The sequence below is a fragment of the Halichoeres trimaculatus genome, unplaced genomic scaffold, assembly GCF_033239565.1.
Source record: "Halichoeres trimaculatus isolate MK-OKI-2021-1 unplaced genomic scaffold, fHalTri1.1 fHalTri1_scaffold_2, whole genome shotgun sequence".
Lineage (NCBI taxonomy): Eukaryota > Metazoa > Chordata > Actinopteri > Labriformes > Labridae > Halichoeres > Halichoeres trimaculatus.
In genome coordinates this window covers 32993011-33010880 of record NW_027437180.1, presented here as the reverse complement: position 1 = coordinate 33010880, position 17870 = coordinate 32993011, and the positions used below count along the sequence as shown (strand labels likewise).

The 17870-nt window shown below is 40.4% G+C and overlaps 1 protein-coding gene across 1 annotated transcript; it reads right to left on the bottom strand.

Annotated features, from left to right (window-relative positions):
• Nucleotides 1-3777: 3777 nt before the first annotated feature.
• Nucleotides 3778-16379, bottom strand: ldlrb (low density lipoprotein receptor b). Its single transcript, XM_074689254.1, has 18 exons — nt 16130-16379; nt 11161-11286; nt 10752-10874; nt 10165-10542; nt 9849-9971; nt 9633-9755; nt 9287-9409; nt 9065-9193; nt 8792-8963; nt 8471-8698; nt 8259-8377; nt 8009-8148; nt 6526-6667; nt 6286-6438; nt 6013-6195; nt 5534-5608; nt 5248-5408; nt 3778-5146 (listed from the first exon to the last, which is right to left on the bottom strand). The coding sequence occupies exons 1-18, from the start codon at nt 16212-16214 to the stop codon at nt 5108-5110; spliced, it is 2622 nt and encodes an 873-aa protein (XP_074545355.1). The 5' UTR covers nt 16215-16379; the 3' UTR covers nt 3778-5107.
• Nucleotides 16380-17870: the final 1491 nt, after the last annotated feature.

Here is a 17870-nt window from a genome sequence, read left to right as displayed (position 1 = left end):
GCCTCAGGTGTATCTCAGCTGATTGTCTCATTAGTGTAGCACTCAAATACTCAGAGAAACATCACTTGTGTTAAATGATCAAGTTGCCAGTGATAGAAAGCAACAACATGCCCTCAAGCCTCATTAGTGGGTATTTTTAGCCATTGTCAAAAAGGAAGAAAAACAGAATATTTGTTTTATTCTGCACATAGCATTTGGCCCTGATCAGATGTGATGCTAGTGGGCGTGGAGTTTTCTCTGTGGAATGAGGATCCTGATCATCCGGACAGGCAACATACCAGCTCTAAGTGAAATAAAGTGATGGCAGTGCAGGGTGTTCCTGATCAGGGCCTGACGCTGACGTCAAACAGCCTTCAGGCACACACACACACACACACACACACACACACACACACACACACACACACACACACACACACACACACACACACACACACACACACACACACACACACACAGTTATTTATAATAGGGCTAAGCACATGTGCATCTTCATAACTCAAGGTCTTAAAGTGTGTAAGCCTTTTCAAACCACTTAATCTATGTTTTTAAAACCTAGAGCGCGTCATTAGAGATTTTAAGTCACTATCTATATCTAAGTCCACAATGAAAAGTATTCTGACAAGGGCTTTTTTATGATTTGAACCCTGTACAAAGCTGGGTTATCTTTGATAATTTTGTGCTGACACTAGAAGCAACAAAATCTAGAGTTTGTGCGTGTATTGGCGGCCTCTCTCGTCAAAGCAATAAGAGGAGAGAAAGAACGCAGTGACTGGTTGTGGCTGGAATCGAGCCAGTGACTTCTGCGTCAGGGATAATAGTTGATGTGCATTTATGTGTGAAACACAGGCATGAACCCATGATCTAAGCTGGCACCCTGTATATTTTGCTGTTTTGATAAAAAAAACTCTTCCTGTTGCTTTTTACTGCCAAATGCATTGCTAAATGCAAATCTTTTGTGTGGAATTTGTAACATAGCTCACCGCACAAGGCAACAAACTTTGTTTTTTTGCTTTTGTAGGTCTTGAAATCCAGCAGTGTTTGATGTTTCTGGACCAGTTTAGAGCTCCCATCAGTACTGCAAGGCAGGGTGACCACATTCTGAAGCCCCAAAGCCCCAGCCCTGCCCAGCCTCTTGGAGAGTCTGCAAAATTACCCAAAGATAGTCAAAGAGGTTTTTTTTTTATAAACCATATATTGATTTAAAACATTCCCTTTCTGTTTGAAGTGAAAATTCTCTATAATGTCAACATGAATGCTTCAGCACAACATGCTTAAATAAAGAGAAAAAGAGAGGTAGCTCAAAATGGCTCAAAAATATTTGTCTTGTGCAAAAATATACATAATGCCTCATAACATTAGTCAAAGTTTAACTGAGGTATTTTAATCAACAAGAGATTTGGCACTACCTTGCAGACAATACACAGAGCTTCTCACTGGTCACGACCACACCGAAAAGGGTGTGTTTTACGCAGTTCATCTGTAAAGTCAATTTATGCCACGGGCTTTTTCTGACTATACAGGCAAAAGAGAATGTATGGTCACCTTACCGTTAAGCTAGCTGGGTTAGCATTGTTTTGCTTAGTCACACTCAACAGGTACAAGCTAGCCTCCTCGAATAAACCATGCAGTTATACTGTACTGCACATAACCAAACTGGGTAACGCTTTATATTAAGGTCCTGTAATAAGCATTAATAAGACATTTGTAAGTACTTATAAGATGCTTATTAACATTATTATTTGTTTATAAGACTATATAACCCTAACCCTCTTTGTTTTTTGTCTTCTGCTTTTATCTCTCATGAGCCCTACCCCAGCCCTTCCCCTAAACCTAACCATCCGGGGCCCCATGCCTAAACCTAACCTGTGGGGCCTAACCCTTACAATGACCTTATTAAACACTTATTAAGCAGTTATATGGTCTTATAAACAAATAATAATGTGAATAAGCACCTTATAAGTACTTACAAAGGTCTTATTAATGCTTATTACAGGACCTTAATATAAAGCGTTACCCAGTTTGGTTATGTGCAGTCTTATTAATGCTTATTACAAGACCTTAAAATAAAGCGATACCCTAAATGTAATCTTTTAGTTTTTTATTGTTAGGCTTTATCATCAACTAAAGATTTTTTGTGTTGTTTTATCTTGCTGTGATAATAAGTTTATATCATTAATTTTGTTATCTGGTACAGGGGTTAGCAGTATGATTCGTGTCCTGCTCTTGGGAAAAAACTAGCCAGCAAGTAAACTAAGATTAGCAAAGTAGCTTCCTTGTCATTGACCACACAGCTTACACCTTTAGGCTTAAACTTAAGCTACTTTCCCCCCCTAAAATCGACAAAATTAGGATCATCCAGTGCACTAGCATGTACAGTAGGTAGCAAACTAACAGTCCTTTTTATTAAGCATTTTTCCAGAGATGAAATGGGCTATCAAGTAAGCTAACATTAGCAAGGTAGCTATTTTAAGGTGATAAGTGATAGGTCTGTTACTGCAATCAAGAGCTAGCTTGTGTTTCCTGCCTTTTTGATTAAAACAGAGTTGAAAGACGAAAAGCTAATGAGTGTTTATCCTTTGGATTTTCCTAGACAGAACATGCTTTTTGTATTAAATGAATTTTGATAGAATAGGTGTTTCAGAGAGAGCGACACAAAGAAAATGTAGGGTCTTATCATTTAGGGCATCGTCAATGCTATGTTAGCAATCAGTTCAGATTATTGGAGCAAGCATTCAGGAGCAAAATACCAGCAGATAAAATCTGACACAATCAGTCACATCATGTGAAACATTTGCAATTGCACAATCTTTGGCTCGAGAATCCTGTTCTTCTAGTCTGTTGGTTATATAAGCACTCTGATCTACTTTGTTTCTATCCAATTCATTCAACGGTTTATTTAATCAGAAAGTGTTTGTGCTGACTCTTTGTGATACTTTGCTGTATGATGCTAAACTCTGAGCCCCAATCGGCTAACATTTATCAAATAGCTGTTAGCGATGCTGTACTGTGATAAATCACCTCCTAGTTGTTATCAATGCTTCACTAATGCTTCACCCTCTGCACTTCAATTCATAAGGAGCATGAATAATGGATCATGCTCATGAAATCTGAAAGAGGATTTTTGATGGCTGCATCCTCATATCATTTGTTTTCCCTTTTTGTATGGTGTTAGGTGTCAGAGTGTAGTCAGAGAGCTTCATCATTCAGACTGACTTTCTGTCATTATAACAAATGTTTCTCCAGGTCCAGATTTGGTGTTTTCATTCTTGGGACCTTTCAGTGAAGATGTCAAGTTTTTTTTGTTTGCAGCATTTTGTAATGAATGCAGAAGAGTTGAAGTTATTCAGATGAAGCTAATTTTATAAGACGTAGAGGAAATTGCATAAACTAAGTAGCTTTTTTTCCTGAAACAATGCCGACAAATGGTACCAGAAGTGGGTTTAAATGATAGGAGATGCAATCATTTGTGCTAGAACATGTACAGGAACAAAAAATACCTCATCATGTGAACCAGATCTGCTCTTGAGATTGGGACAGAGGATTTATACAACAGTGAGCTGGCGATTTCAAAGGACACTCTGTCTGAATGTTAGTGTGCTATGTTACAGATGGATATCAGTGGTAACGTTTCCAGGCAACATGTTCAGTACTGTGAGACAGTGCTAACATTAATTTGTAGTATCTATTATTTCCAGTTTAGCTCACTTTTGGTACAACTTATTCCCAATAAAGTAAAGCCAGGGTAGAAGTTTTTCTTTTATTTAAAAAGGCAGAAATAAAATACAACCATAGACAAACAAGGCAATGTGCATTGTCAAGCAGGCTCCTGTGCATCAATTCTCTTCCATACAGTTTGCTGTGACAACGATCTACCTGCTCTGAGCATCCTCTGTATGTGCCTTTAATTCACAGTGAAAGAGAAGTCGTACAAACAAAAAGGCAACGTCAAAATAAATTACGTGATTGATCACTAAAAAAGTGTGAGGAACAAAGACAGCATCCTCGGTTTGTCTCTGGGAGTACCTTAAACACACAGAGCTGAGCAGGTGTCCAAAGGTTTGATTGACATCAGATAAATAACAGCTGTACAATGTGGAGGTTAAATAGGTTTTGCTAGAGCAAACATCCCAGTGAAAGGTGCTTTTCTGTAGCAGTACTCTAATTGCTTCTAGATGACAAAAATCAATAACCCTCTCAGATGCTTCCATAAATAAATAAAAGAATCTCTAACATATTCACAATTATTCTCCACTCAAATTTACAGATGTAAAAATACAACTCCAGATGCAACATTTGAGTGTTTTAAAAAGTATTTACAGAATCTATTTACAGTGTTTTAAAAGCATTCAGCTACACGCACATCTTCATTCAACTTCTAAAGAAATAAAAAATGTTTCTTCATTTTGGTTGACTTCATAAAACTCTGCAGCATTTTTCACTTAAAATGTAAACCATCTGTGACTTTCTACACTACAACATGTCACCTGTTTGAAGTTCAAGCTCTGATTTAAGTGTGTTTAAGATTCAGATAGACAGTGATGCATGATAGTGAAGACAAATACACCTACACCAGATTTTTAGAGTGTGGTTGGAAGGCACATGTGAGTTTTAAGCCTATAAAGGTCAGGTTTTTCAAGTTCAACTTGCAGAACATGTCACTCCTGTCATATGTAATGAGGTGATTAACAGTGTGGCTGTGTGTTGGTGTTTAAGTATTCAAAATCTGCTCGACGTTAAGTACCACAATGCTTACATGGAAAGTTTCAGCAAACTTCAAAAGACTCAAAGCTCCTGAATTAAGGTCAGCTTCTTCAGAAACTTGCATTATTCCTTCATTTTGAAACCAGTTTATGGCTTGACCAAATGGCTTCCTGTAGGTACTTTTTCTTCTGAAGTTTCAAAGATCTTCTTTCTGTTTAGTTCTTACTTCAGACTTGGACGGCACAGTGCTGAGGTCAACGAAAGCCACAGAATGAGGTCACCACAGGGAGGGGAGGGGGCTGTAAGGCAGCAGCAGCAGCAGTGGAAAAAAATGGCCTTTGTTTCTTTACATTTGCAAAAAAGAATTCTTCATAATAAAGGTAGTGTCTTCTTCATCTCCGGGTCATGCAATGTCCATGTCCTCTGTGCTAAGCATTTGCCTCTGCAATAAAAAAAATGCAAAAACATTTTTTAAGCAAAGCAGTCACAGTTTCAGAGACAGATTCACTGGAAGCAAATTAACTTTTTTTGAAAAGGTCATACCTGAGGATAGACGTAACCGTCAGAGCTGCTCCTGCAAATGTGGAGCTCGTCCTCTGTGGTTTTCTGATACACGGGGTTGTCGAAGTGGATGGTGTTAGTGTTCTTCAGACGCCAGTGTCTCCACAGTAATGCAGCTCCAAAGATCAAGAAGGCCAACACCACTGCAGAGCAAACAAGAAGTTTAGGTCATTGATTGAACAGCTTTGAAAGTGTGTTTACACCAGAGAGTCTTTTAGATTATATTAGCAGGATCTTTAAGCCTTTGAGAGTTGAACATAAAACTTACCTAATGGTAACACAACATAAAGTGCAACAGGGTGGGATGAGGGAGCTTCTTCTGGCACAGCTCCAATTTTTGCACCTGAAAGAGCAGAGAAAAGAATACTTTTCAGTTTCCAGTTTTTCTGCTATGCTTGGCAAAGCTTAAGGATGATACAAAGACAAGAAATTGCTCAACTTACTGCCCAAGCCTAGCTTTTAGGCTACAGTGCAGCCAAAATGTTGATACCAAACTTTTTAACAAACATAATTATCCAAATGCATTTCACCAAAGCTACAATAGAAGAGACACTTCTGGTGAAACTAAACACAACATGGCTACTAGAAAACTTGAAACACAAACAAAGTGTTTGTTATCCCTGAAGCCTTGGTGCTAGCATGGCTAAAACTAGCTCCTCTTCACTGGTGGCAATGATAGATAATCAATGGACAAGCACGATAAGCATCTTAAAGTAATCACTTTTTGACACTTAGTTTTCCCCATACCATGAACAGTGGCAGCAGGCTCCTGTGTACTCTGTGCTGGTTGGCTTGATGGGGCACTTGGTGGTTTTTCAGTGGTAGTGGTTGTTGTGGTAAAAAGAGGCTTAACAGGCTTGGCCGCCTCTGTTGGAGCCTTGGGCGGGAGAGGTGCAACAGTTTTGCTCTCACCAGGAGGCACAACTGGGGCTGCAGGGATAAGAACGTAAGGATCATGAGCTGCATAATGTGATACAAAATGTGAGTTAATTTGTTCTTCAATATGCAGAGGACACCAACCTGTCACACATCTCTTCATATCAGATGCCATGGTCGTGTTGTCAGGGCAGGCGCATGTAAATTTAGGAGAGCGCTGGTTGATAACAGGGGCGGGCAGGCACAGAAACTCACAGCCTCCATTGATACTGTTGCTCTCCCTGCACCAGTTTGTCCCTGTAGGATAAGAAGGTGCTTTAATAAACATTTTATAGCCTCATTAATGTTTTTAAAAATAGCTCTTTCATGAGTTATATTTTGTACCAGTTGGTTGCTTGAGGTCATGGTACAGGACGATGTCCTCTGGCTGGACCAGGTCCATTGCCAGCTTGGTGATGTCCTTTCCTGTGAGGCGGTTGGCACTGAAAACAGCACTGTTGGTCATGTCCGTCCAAAACACCTTCTCCTGTTAAAAAGAGAAATGGCACTTGGTAAATAATATTTGCACACGTTTCCTGTCACTTAAAGGTCCCATATTATGCAAAAATCACTTTATTAAGTCTTTTAGTGAAATTTGTGGGTCTTTGGCTTTCCTCCCAGCCCACAAAATGTGATATTTAATAACAAAACCTGTACTTAGTAGTGCTTGTGAATGTAAAATCCTGACCTAAAACGAGCTGTTTGGAATTTCCGGGGTTTGCCGACATCAGCGATTCCCTTTTTTGACCAATCAGGAGCAAGTCAGACCTGATTGGTCCACTGGAGCAGATACCCCCGAACTCCTCCTTGCCCACTTATCTCCCCGCTGCTGGAGAGATCTCTCCAGCAGCATGGAGGAGAATGCCAAAGTTGAGGAGCCATCACTGCTCTGTTTTTGGCTGTAAACAGCCACATAGTTCCATGCACAAGCTTCCCATCTTGTAAGAAGATAAGACTAAGTAGCTAGAGTTCATTTATCAAGGAAATGTGCCAGCTACACTCAGTAAAACTGTGCATGTGTGTGCTAGTCACTTCACGGCCGGCTGCTTTTCCAACTTTGGACAGTACAACAGAGGGCTAGCGAATAGACTGGTCCTGAATGCAGGCGGATTACCAACCATCCGCCAACAAACCTTGGATCCTGGAAATGTGAGTATTTTAAATGCTGTGTGCTGTGGAGCAGATGTAAGAGCTTTTCCTCAGTGTCCTGTCTCTGTGTTAGCTTCAGGATGCTAACTTTAGCTGTGGTTAGCCTGTTGTTTTAGCCTGTAATGTTACGATAAAGGAGCTTCGCTGTTTTCTAAACATTGTGCACTCGGAGCTCATGGTGCCGCTCTCAGTGACGTGGCGTTATCAGCGGTGTCTCATTTACATATGAAGGTCACGCCCACTAAATCAGAGCGTTCTTAACAGAGGGGCTATGAGAGCCTGGAAACAATGCTGCTGTGCTTGATTTATTGGCTTTTTGGACCAAAAAATGTAACTACCATTTCATGAAGACATCAATAATCCATATTAAACTGCAGAAAAGGAGCATAGTATGGGACCTTTAATGGATTAATTATACAGCCTGATTAAGAACTAGCACCGCTGATCCATTTTAATGTGGAATAAAGTGCTGACTCAGCTCATTATACTTCTAAACCATTTCACCAATAGCTCTCACACAATGCATGACCTTGATTTCATGGGTCATTTAGCATTGTTAAGATTATGATTATATTAACAACAAGTAACCACATTCAAATCAAGTTTCTAAGTGTTCATAATTAACTATATGACCTGAGCTCATTAAACCATCAGTGACTTCATCGTCTTTCCAACTAACCTCAAACACAGCTACAGACAGAGGGTGAGCAAGTGTTTCTGCGCTGTAGATGAGGTTGTGTCGAGTTCCTCCATTCATATCAATACTGGAGAGAGTGTGCAACTTGGAGTCCACCCAGTACAGACGCTGGTTAGCCATGTCTGTCCAGGAAAACACACAAAGACAGAGATATGTCATTGACTGTCAAAACTGCATGCTCGTACAGTTTTAATAGAGGTTATTGTTTTGTATAAAGTTCACTCATGCTTACCCAGAGTGATTCCATTGGGCCACACAATGCCATCTGTCACTAGCACTGTGCGATCAGCTCCATTCAAACCACTCCTCTCTATCCTGGCGTCCTCACCCCAGTCTGACCAGTATATAAAGCTGAAGAGAGCACAAGGAGTAGAAACAATGAGCCACAGACTTCCAAAAATGTATTTGGTTAATCCAAAAACCAATCAGTCTGCGTTTACTCACTTGCTTACTGGATCGACTGTAATGGCTCTGGGCTTGTCCAGGTTTTCTGAGATCAATGTTTTCCTCTTGCTGCCATCTGTCGTCGCCACAGAGATTGTCTTTAAATTGCTGTCCGTCCAGTAGATGTTGCCGTGGATCCAATCCACTGCAATGCCTTCTGGGGACTCAATCCCACTGCCAACCACGACGGTGTGGTAAGAGGAATTACCGGCCATGTCTAATCTAGAACTACCAGGTGGAGAGTTTCATGTGAGACATGGTTAAACATCTGAATATATCAATTCCATGTAAAACTAAGAAGTCCAGGGAGTCCTCTCTAACCTGTAGATTTTCTTCAGGGACAGATCAGACCAGAAGATCATCTTGTTGAGCACATCTACGTCCAAAGCCACTGCGTTCTTTAACTGGGAGATGAGACGGACATACTCCCTTCTGTCTTCTGTCATCTTCCTCACCTCATGTCTGTTGGTGAAGTAGAGCGTGGGCACGGAGCCTGGAGGACAAAAACAACAGAATGAGTAAAAATTACATATTAATTTCTTAAAATCTACAAGATTTATCAGATAACCATGTGGGGTTTCTTCCAAATTTTACCGGACTGAGCCTTGCACGTCTTGGTCATTGGGTCGATCTCATAGCCGTCCTTACAGTCGCACTTGTAGGTGCCGGGCAGATTGCTGCAGATCTGGCTGCAAGTGTCTGGCACAGCACATTCATCAATGTCTGTGGGTGGATAGAAGGACATTTCTTACAAATTCAAGTAATTTCAAAATACAAAGCTTGATGCGGCCTTTGTGGCATCCTTGCGCTTCTCACCTTCACATGTTTTATTGTCTTTCTTCAGTTTGTATCCAGGATTGCAGGAGCAGTTGTAGCCAATCTTCAGATCATTGCAGACATCAGAGCAGCCGCCTTTGTTGATCGAACACTCATTGTTGCCTGTGGAGACGCACATAAACAGAGAACGATTGTACCAACCACTCACAAGCATTTTCCTTCCACCAGCTCAAATTCTCACTTTTCTAAACAACGGGCTCTCTACAGCTGCTTAGCAGGATGTACTGATCATATTTTCCAGTCTGTGATGCGGTTGTGTTGAAACTCTTGTTGTAAGTTGTGATTCTTGGTTGCTTGGTGTCTGTTAAAATGAGACTGAACTCACCACACTGACTGACAGGTTCATCAGACCAGTCTCTGCAGTCTCTCTGTTTGTCACACACTTTCTCCATGCTGATACACTCCCCGCTCTTACACTTAAACTTGTTGGGGCCTTCACATACATTATCTGTAAAGGGAAATAGAGAGGTATGAGGTCAGTTCTACAAAGGACTTGACCTTAACAATAAATACAGTGAGTATTTGTCTCTTTGTGAGTCACCTATGTGGCAGCCAATCTCATCACTGAGGTCCCTGCAGTCGTGCTGTCTGTTACACTGGAGACTGCCGTGGATACAGGTACCATCATTGCACTGGAACTGATCTGGACTACAAGTGGGAAGACCTATAAGTGGAACACAAGTTGATTAGAGCATGTAAAAAGAGATCTATGCTTAAGAATGACTCATCTACATATGTTAGACTTGTTTTTTTTTAGGTAGGATTAAATATTTAACAATATTCAGATCCAAAATAATAAATATAGTGGATATTAATAGGTTTGCAGAAGACAGGGAGAGTGAAGTACGTCAACTCACTGCAGTTGACTTCATCTGATCGATCCAGGCAATCCAAGCCTCCATCACACCTCCAGCTGCCGTGGATACACTCTCCGTTCGCACATTGAAACTGATGCACACCGCAGGTCACCGTCGGCTTTACAGGTGTCCGCCCCTCACAGTTCTCCGGCCACTCATCAGAGCCATCAGCACAGTCCTCATCTCCGTCGCAGCGCCACAGGGCTGGGACGCACCTCGAGTCGTGGCACTGGAAGGCGTTGGGGCTGCAGGTGGGTTTGGCGCAGGAGGCCTCGTCTGAGCCGTCTGGACAATCATTGTCGCTGTCGCAAACGAAACTGGAGGATATACACTGACCATTGGTGCACTTAAACTCGTCAGCTTTGCATTGTTTGGCCGCTGTGAAGACAGAGGAGGGAGGCAAAGTGTTTATGCGATGTTAGAATGAGAGCAAACCAGTTAGCATTTGGCTAGCAAGTTAGCTTAATAGATAAACACATCACCTGAGTCACATTCTCATTAAACTGAATCCTATTGAGGTTTTATTTATTTTTTAACAATAACTTTTGTTTTTAAGAATGTAAAAGTGCATCATTAAGTACACTTACTGCAGTTTTTCTCGTCAGCCCCGTTTGTACAGTCAGCCTTGCCATCACAGTGCCAGCCTCCGGGTATACACTGGTTCCTGGGACCTCCGCAATTGAACTCAGACGACAGACATGTTTTGATTGCTGCAGGCAGGAAGAGAAAGTGTGGCTTAAATTACTTCATTTATTGGCAGAGAGATATGTTTTCTGATTACAGTGGAAATAAACAGCCATCCTCGAGAATCATTAACTTGTGAAACTACTGTTTCGAAATAACGGCTCAGTAATTTCCGGCCTCAGCCCCTGCTGATGATGAGATAATACTTTGTGGTCACATCTTCCAGTGAATTGACAATATCAAAAAAATTTGTAAAGGTTGCTATTTTTTTTTTTTTTTTTTTTTTACTTTTTAGAAATTACATTAACTTACCACAGGTTGCTGGCAGCTCATCTGTACCATCACCACAATCGTCTGTCCCATCACAAATCCACCTGCGGGTTATGCACCTCCCATTCCCACACTTTAGCTGGTTGTCGCTGCATGCGAAGGCTGCTTCTGTGAATGGAAAAAATACATTAAAAAAAAAAACATTTTTCAACATGACTTAATGACAAACTATTCACTAAATCAACATTTCCTGTTGACTTCCCACTTTCATATCCTTGTGTGGTAAATATTTAACAGAAAACTACACATAAAGTGACGATTGAAGGACATTACAGTTTTGATAAGGGAGAGTGTAAAAGCCACACCTTTTTCTCTCTAGATAACAAGACTTTGTGGCTCCTTTGGCACATGTTGGAACCAGATATGACCGCATGGGACAAATGTTAAATATTTGGATAGAGAGTGTCACTCCTTTACTCAAATCACAAAATAAACAGTCTGCTCTTCCTTTGCTTTTCCATGCATACACACAGGCAGACAATATATTTACATTTCTTGACCTTTGCTAGGTTGTAACTTTGATTTTAGATCTGCATAGCTGTATTTTTATAGAATTTGTATTAAATATTGTCACATTCTGTGTCTGGAAAGGGAATTGATAGAAAGCAGCTGCAACAAGAAAGTAATCACTAAAACTTGGCTCAGTTCAGCTCCAGCTAATCCACCCAGAGTAGATGAAAATTGAGAATTGAGCCTATGTTTTAAGAATACAAAAGGACAAATTCTATCAAATTTGGAATTAGTTTCAATTTATTCAGTTGACGCAATTTAGCAGCTTTTGTATCTTCTCCACCCTTGAAGAATAAAGCGTGTGAAAATTAGGAATATAAATGGATGCATTTATCTGGAAAGATGACTAAGGACTGAAACACATCTGGACTTGTAAATTCTGTAATATTCTCCACAAAAGAAAAAAAAAAACAATAATTTAAGATGTAAGAACTAGAAAAGAAAATACATGCCTGAAAAACAGAAAAGTAAATAGAAAAAAAACTGCCAAAAAACTGCATTAGTTATGAGATAATTATTGGAGATTTTCTTTGTAAAACATCATAAAATAATTCTTTCAACATCTTTGATCCCTTTTAAGGTGAACACACAGATGTAGTAATCATTAATGTTACCACTTAAAGTGTTGCATATCTTATTGATCCATAACCAGTGTACTGTTACATATTCTGTCCTGTTAAAACATATTTATATTGCATTGTAACCTCATGTGCGTGTGTGTGTGTTGCAGGGGGAATTCCTGCCTGGCCAAATCACACACACCTTATTTGTCAATGATGTGAAACATTTCAGGTACGAAACAGGACCCACGTTCCTCTTTTTTTCTTACTGATGTGCCAACAGCCTTAGTGGGACCTTTTCCTTGGGGGTCACAACCCCAGGACGATCACACCACAGTAAACCCTTGACTCAGGGCAAAGACGTCACAACATCACACAAGTGAGACCAGCACAGGCCATTTCACAGTCCTGAGAAAGTGAGTGGCAAGTCTGTGTGGTTGGTGTGTCATCCTCCATCACCTCTGTCCTGCCTCAGCCTACTGTGAGTGGCAGGCTGGAACCGTGACAGACTATCCCTTTAAGACAATAGAAGGGAGGAGTTGAACAATCACACCACCAGGAGCTGATTGGGCTCAGAGAGACGTTCCTCATAAGAGATTCGCCACAGTGACCCACAGACAGGCGGGGACACTAAACACGAGGAAGCCTGTCAACCTGAGTGTGTCTGAGTGATGCCAGCTGAAAAAAAGCAACAAAACAGGTCTGATTCATACAAAACCAGACAATACTGGGCTCATCACCAAGTTGCCTCCCTTCTGCCTTCAGAACGTGTGAACAAAATGAAAAGAAAAAGCTTGTTAGACTGTATTTAAAACTTTTCTTTGGAGTTAAATTATTTTAAACTTTGGCTGATCTTTCACGCCCCCCATATGCTTTTGAGAAAACCACAAAAGCTCCCACCCCTGGCCACTGGCAAGACAGACCCGGCTTTCTGCCAGCATGAGTTCCAGGAACAGAGTTTCCAAAGCTGACTCCAGCTGTTCCTCGAGATATTTGGTCATTGATTTACAGTACGAAACTTGAAGACTTTAACTGCAGCTCTCACCCCCAAGTTTTTTCCTTTAAAGGAGCAGCTCCTTCATCCTATTTGTCGAAAAGGAAACAAAAGTAGGTCAAAAGCAAGCACTTCCTGACCCTCCAACTTCCAATGTTTTCATTTTCCGTGGCTAATCTTCCCTGCAGTCTCCACATGTGGGTCACAAGCCTCCTGAGGAGACCCTCAATCTATGAATGAGAGGGGGACCTCCTCTTGCTGAGCCTACGTACATGTGCTGGAAAGTTTGGGGTTGGTTTCCACTTGGGAACAACCAAATATTAAGCTCAATTTTAAAACTTTAAATATATAAAATGATGATTGTAAGGGTCTTGGTTTAGTTTGGCAGTTTGAATGCATGCCTGAGGTGCAGAGGTAAAGTTGAAGTTGCAAAAGGTCATGGTTGCCTCCACTTTCTCACCCATGTCTTCTGCTGCTCTTCACAGCAGTGGAAAAAAGAGGGGCCAAAAAAAAAACCATTTAAGTCTCCTTTAGCACAGTAAGCGAACTGAACTCAGTTACCTACAACTTGTGTTTCAAACCCTGTCAGGGACTCGTGAGGAAGCTGAATACTGAAACTGCTGCAACCTAATTATAACAGAGTTCGAATGTCATATCTGCAGTTAACGTGCTCAACATCAGACCACAAACCTCATGTGCATAGGTATGTTTGAACAGTATCTCTAGGGTAGTTTTTGCTTCTGCAGACAGTTGTGAACCACAGTGTGAACCTGACAACCAGGAAATCATGTAGCCTTTACATTACCATGAAAGGATATCAGAGAACTTCTATAAACACACACCACTGTGGCTAAGATCAGCTCCGAAATGTACAATACTGAACAAACACTGGTTTGACAATGAATGGAGTCTGTCAGCATGACAACAATCCGCCTTTGTGAGAACATGTGACTTTGTCCACTGACAATGCGTTCCTGTCTTTTTATGGCTTCTAAATGCAGTAACACACACAGCGACAACCTTCAGAGAGAGGTGTGTTTATTGACTCAAACATGCAGCTCTGAGTTAATAAATAACCAGGACATGTGTGCATCATGAGTCTGTATTTGCGTTGCTGCGTTTATCTACCGTACTGTCATGAGAAGAGTTTGCTGTGGTTAGACATTGATTCTGCTGAATGAGTTGTGTGTCCAATTCAAGTTTAAGTTTAATCCCCTAAAAGCAGCAATCTAAACATCTAAACACAAGACTTCAGCTCCATTATTGCATCCCAAGTTTTTACAGTTAAGACTTTGAGGTTATGATCTGCAGACTTCTTGTGCAGCTTTGAATCTTCCCTTTGCAGTTTTGTATACAGACTTCAATGAATGCAGAGTGAGTGGCTCCAGCCCTCTAATTGTACAGTATGCTACAAAGGAATTTTCCAAATGATTGATTGATGAAACTCTGCAGTAACGTCTGTATGAGTCATTGCAGCGAAAGTGAAGTCTCCCATGTTAAATTAAGACCTTTTTTTCCTCCAGCCCATCTTCACTGTAGAGCATATACGTCACTTCAGGAGTATTTTAAACACAGAGTGAAGGCATTAAACTAACCAAGGCCAGGCTTTTAAATAAGGAGACATTTCCTGGCACACAGAGAGAAGTAAATCACTGTGAAGATGACTGGAAGTGAGAGGAAGAGAGTGGAAAAAAAGAGAAGTTTTAATCAGTGAAGCTGCGTGAGGAGAGTAGAGATTATTGGGGATTACTGGAACAGTTGAAAAAAGGGGCTGAAGCCTAATTCTTGGCACATAGTTGGCCTACAGGGCAGTGAGGTCGATGTTCACAGGTCCTGTTTGGTTAAAATTAAAAGCAAACTTTGACCAGCAATTTGTGGGACATAAATTGCCTTCAATTCTACAAAAGTGGGTTGATGTAAGTTGAAGATTGCTAGTATTTGTGCAAAGCCTTGGCTGAATAATCATCTTGATTAAGTATTTCTGTGGGCTATGAATGCATGATATGCTTACATTGCCTTTCCTAATTTGTTTTTGCATATCTTGGAAAAAAGCATTGTAAAACCAAGGGAAAACTCTGGTTAACTTCTGTTTGGATTTATATTCTCTTCCTTTATCTCAATCATCCCATTTTAAAGCTTATGATTTAGATCCTTGCCATTTCTGGAAACAAACCAGGCCTATTATTTGGATGCATAACTTTCTCCTCCACAATTTGGACTCTCCTGTCTCTGTAACAGCCTCTTACTGTATTACACATAACACTTTGGGCCAGTGATGTAAATTCTCGTAATCCATCTGCTGCGGAGGACGATGAAGATGATAAAAACCTCCTGGAGTTGTAGCCGCACCCTTTCTCATTGACAGCCGCCTGCTTCCAATTAGTCCCGCCCACTTGAAACTTAAAACCGGCTGCACGAGAGAATCTGATTGGCTGTTCGGTTACACTCTCGAGCGGCAGAACCAATCAGAGCACGATCCGTATTCCATTCATTTTCCAAAATGGAAAATACTGTTCTGCTGCTAAAGATAGCGTTTAATACTCATAGTTGTTCTTTTTATAAAATTAAATTATTAATCCAAAGTTTTAGAAACGAAACGTTACTCCTACGTTGAATGTTTAGCATTTTGGAAGTGATTTTCCTCATTCGCTAACCCGGCTCGTATCAAAAACCACATGGAAGCATTAAAAAATCCAGCATTTAAAAAAATCACTAGAGCACAAATCATACAAAACAAACGAGAAAGTGGTGGTAGCATTGAAATATTCATGTTAAAGAAATTGTGCAAATGAGAATTTGCGAACAGCTGCATGAAGTACGCCTCGCTAAGTTGGACCCACCAAAGCATCCTTCAGGAAATGTCACGTCAGGACATCGCTTCTCTCACCTGCTTGAGATGCACAGTGAACCAGCATCAGCAGACAGCACCAGGCGGACAGTCCGGTGATTCCTCTCTTCCATGTCTCCTTCATGTCCACTCCTTTTTGTTGCCCCTTTGTATGACAGCTGGAGAAGAGTCACGCAGGTATGAAGGGAGTGAGTGGGTCTGTGCGTCAAAGTGGCTAAAACAGACAGGGCAGACAGCAGTGACGCTGACAGTGTGGGAACCAGCAAAATATTATGAAGTCCGAGCCCTTTCTGAGTTTGTATGGAGCTGACAGGAGGGAGGTGCCAGAGTAGTGGTGTGATGTTTGAAATTCGACGTGAGCATCTCCGGGGGGCGGAGCCTAAGGGTTGCTACATCAACCGAGAGTTAGTCGTCCTTCCATCACCCCTCCATCCACCCATCTTTCTCTTTGACCAGTCTCTCTCTGCCTGTTTGTGTGTAGGGGGAAGAAATAATGAAAATAAGAGGAAAAATGAAAGTCTGACCCAACGAAGGAAGTGAATTCATATCAAAGATTAAATGATGTCAAACAGTGTCTGAACCAGGAAGAAGTTCTTGGCAGTAGATACAAATAAAAACACATTATAATATTCATAATGTATCTGTGTCAGCTTTATATTCACATCAACCAAGGAGAGAAAAAAAAATCTGTTTTAATATAAACACCAAATGAACATGTACTCCTCTAGTCTGGTGTGGCAGCATGGAATTGTGGGTAAAATTAGAGATAGTAGTGTAAGTTTGTTTTACAAACAGATGCGTCAAGTTCACTGTCGATTTTTGATCTGTAAAAAGAAAAATCTTGTTATCTATAATATCATCTATAAGAAAATCACTGTTGAACTTAATTTGGAATGAAAAAAAATGTTTTTCAATTTAATGGTTGTAATTTATAAAGTTAAATTGTAGTTAAATTTCCAGATATGTTTGGAAGACATTTATCAATAAAGTTTTGAGAAGACACACATTTTATATATTAAGAAAAATTGCATTGTCCAATTTTTTTAATGAGAAGAGACAGAAAATATTTTGTTCCAAATTGTTATGAAAAGTCTCACATAAATGTTGAAAAAGTTTATCATGAGGCCTTAGCAAAGTGAAATGAGTCACAGCCAAATTTTGTGCTATTATTAAAGTTCTCAAAACAAACAAAACAGCGTCAGTAACACTTTAAACTGTATTAAAGGTCTGCCTTTTAGCAGCCAGTCTGACCAAAAGAATTGAATGTTTTGATTGAAACCAGTCTTTCTTGTGCAGAGTCTTTGTATATCTTTCCTTTAAAGGGGAATCCAAATTCATCGGATGAATTTACATTCCTGGATAGAGAACACTGCCCTCTACTTTAATTCTGTGGCATCAAACATTAGCATCAAACTTCAGTGGGAGTATTCAAATGTAAAAACATTAGGTTAATCTGGAAACTTGCATGTGTTCTCCTTTCACAGCACATTTGCAAAACAAAATATCTTATTATGCAAAAGCTCTTGGAGAAGTGGAAACCTGTTCTGTGATATTAGTTTTACTACAGCTCACAGAAACTAAAGTGAGTTACTGGGACAAAGATGTTGAAGTTTTCTGAGGAAGTTATGTCAACTGAGAGCTAGGGCCCAGCTTTTGGATAAAAATCAAACATTTTATTTAGGAAGTGATTCATTTTTTTCAGACTGAGTTTTGGCTATTCGTCCTGCAGGGTAATAACTTTGAGGTGAATCAGATGAAAAACTGTTTCCACGATGGGACA

Excerpts from the sequence above, each read along its gene's own strand:
- ldlrb (XM_074689254.1), bottom strand. The coding sequence starts at position 16,214 with ATGAAGGAGACATGGAAGAGAGGAATCACCGGACTGTCCGCCTGGTGC. Across the intron at positions 5,409-5,533 it reads TTATGTTGTGTTACCATTAG|TGGTGTTGGCCTTCTTGATC; the intron begins GTAAGTTTTATG and ends TTTGCTCTGCAG. Across the intron at positions 5,147-5,247 it reads ACGGTTACGTCTATCCTCAG|AGGCAAATGCTTAGCACAGA; the intron begins GTATGACCTTTT and ends TTTTTATTGCAG.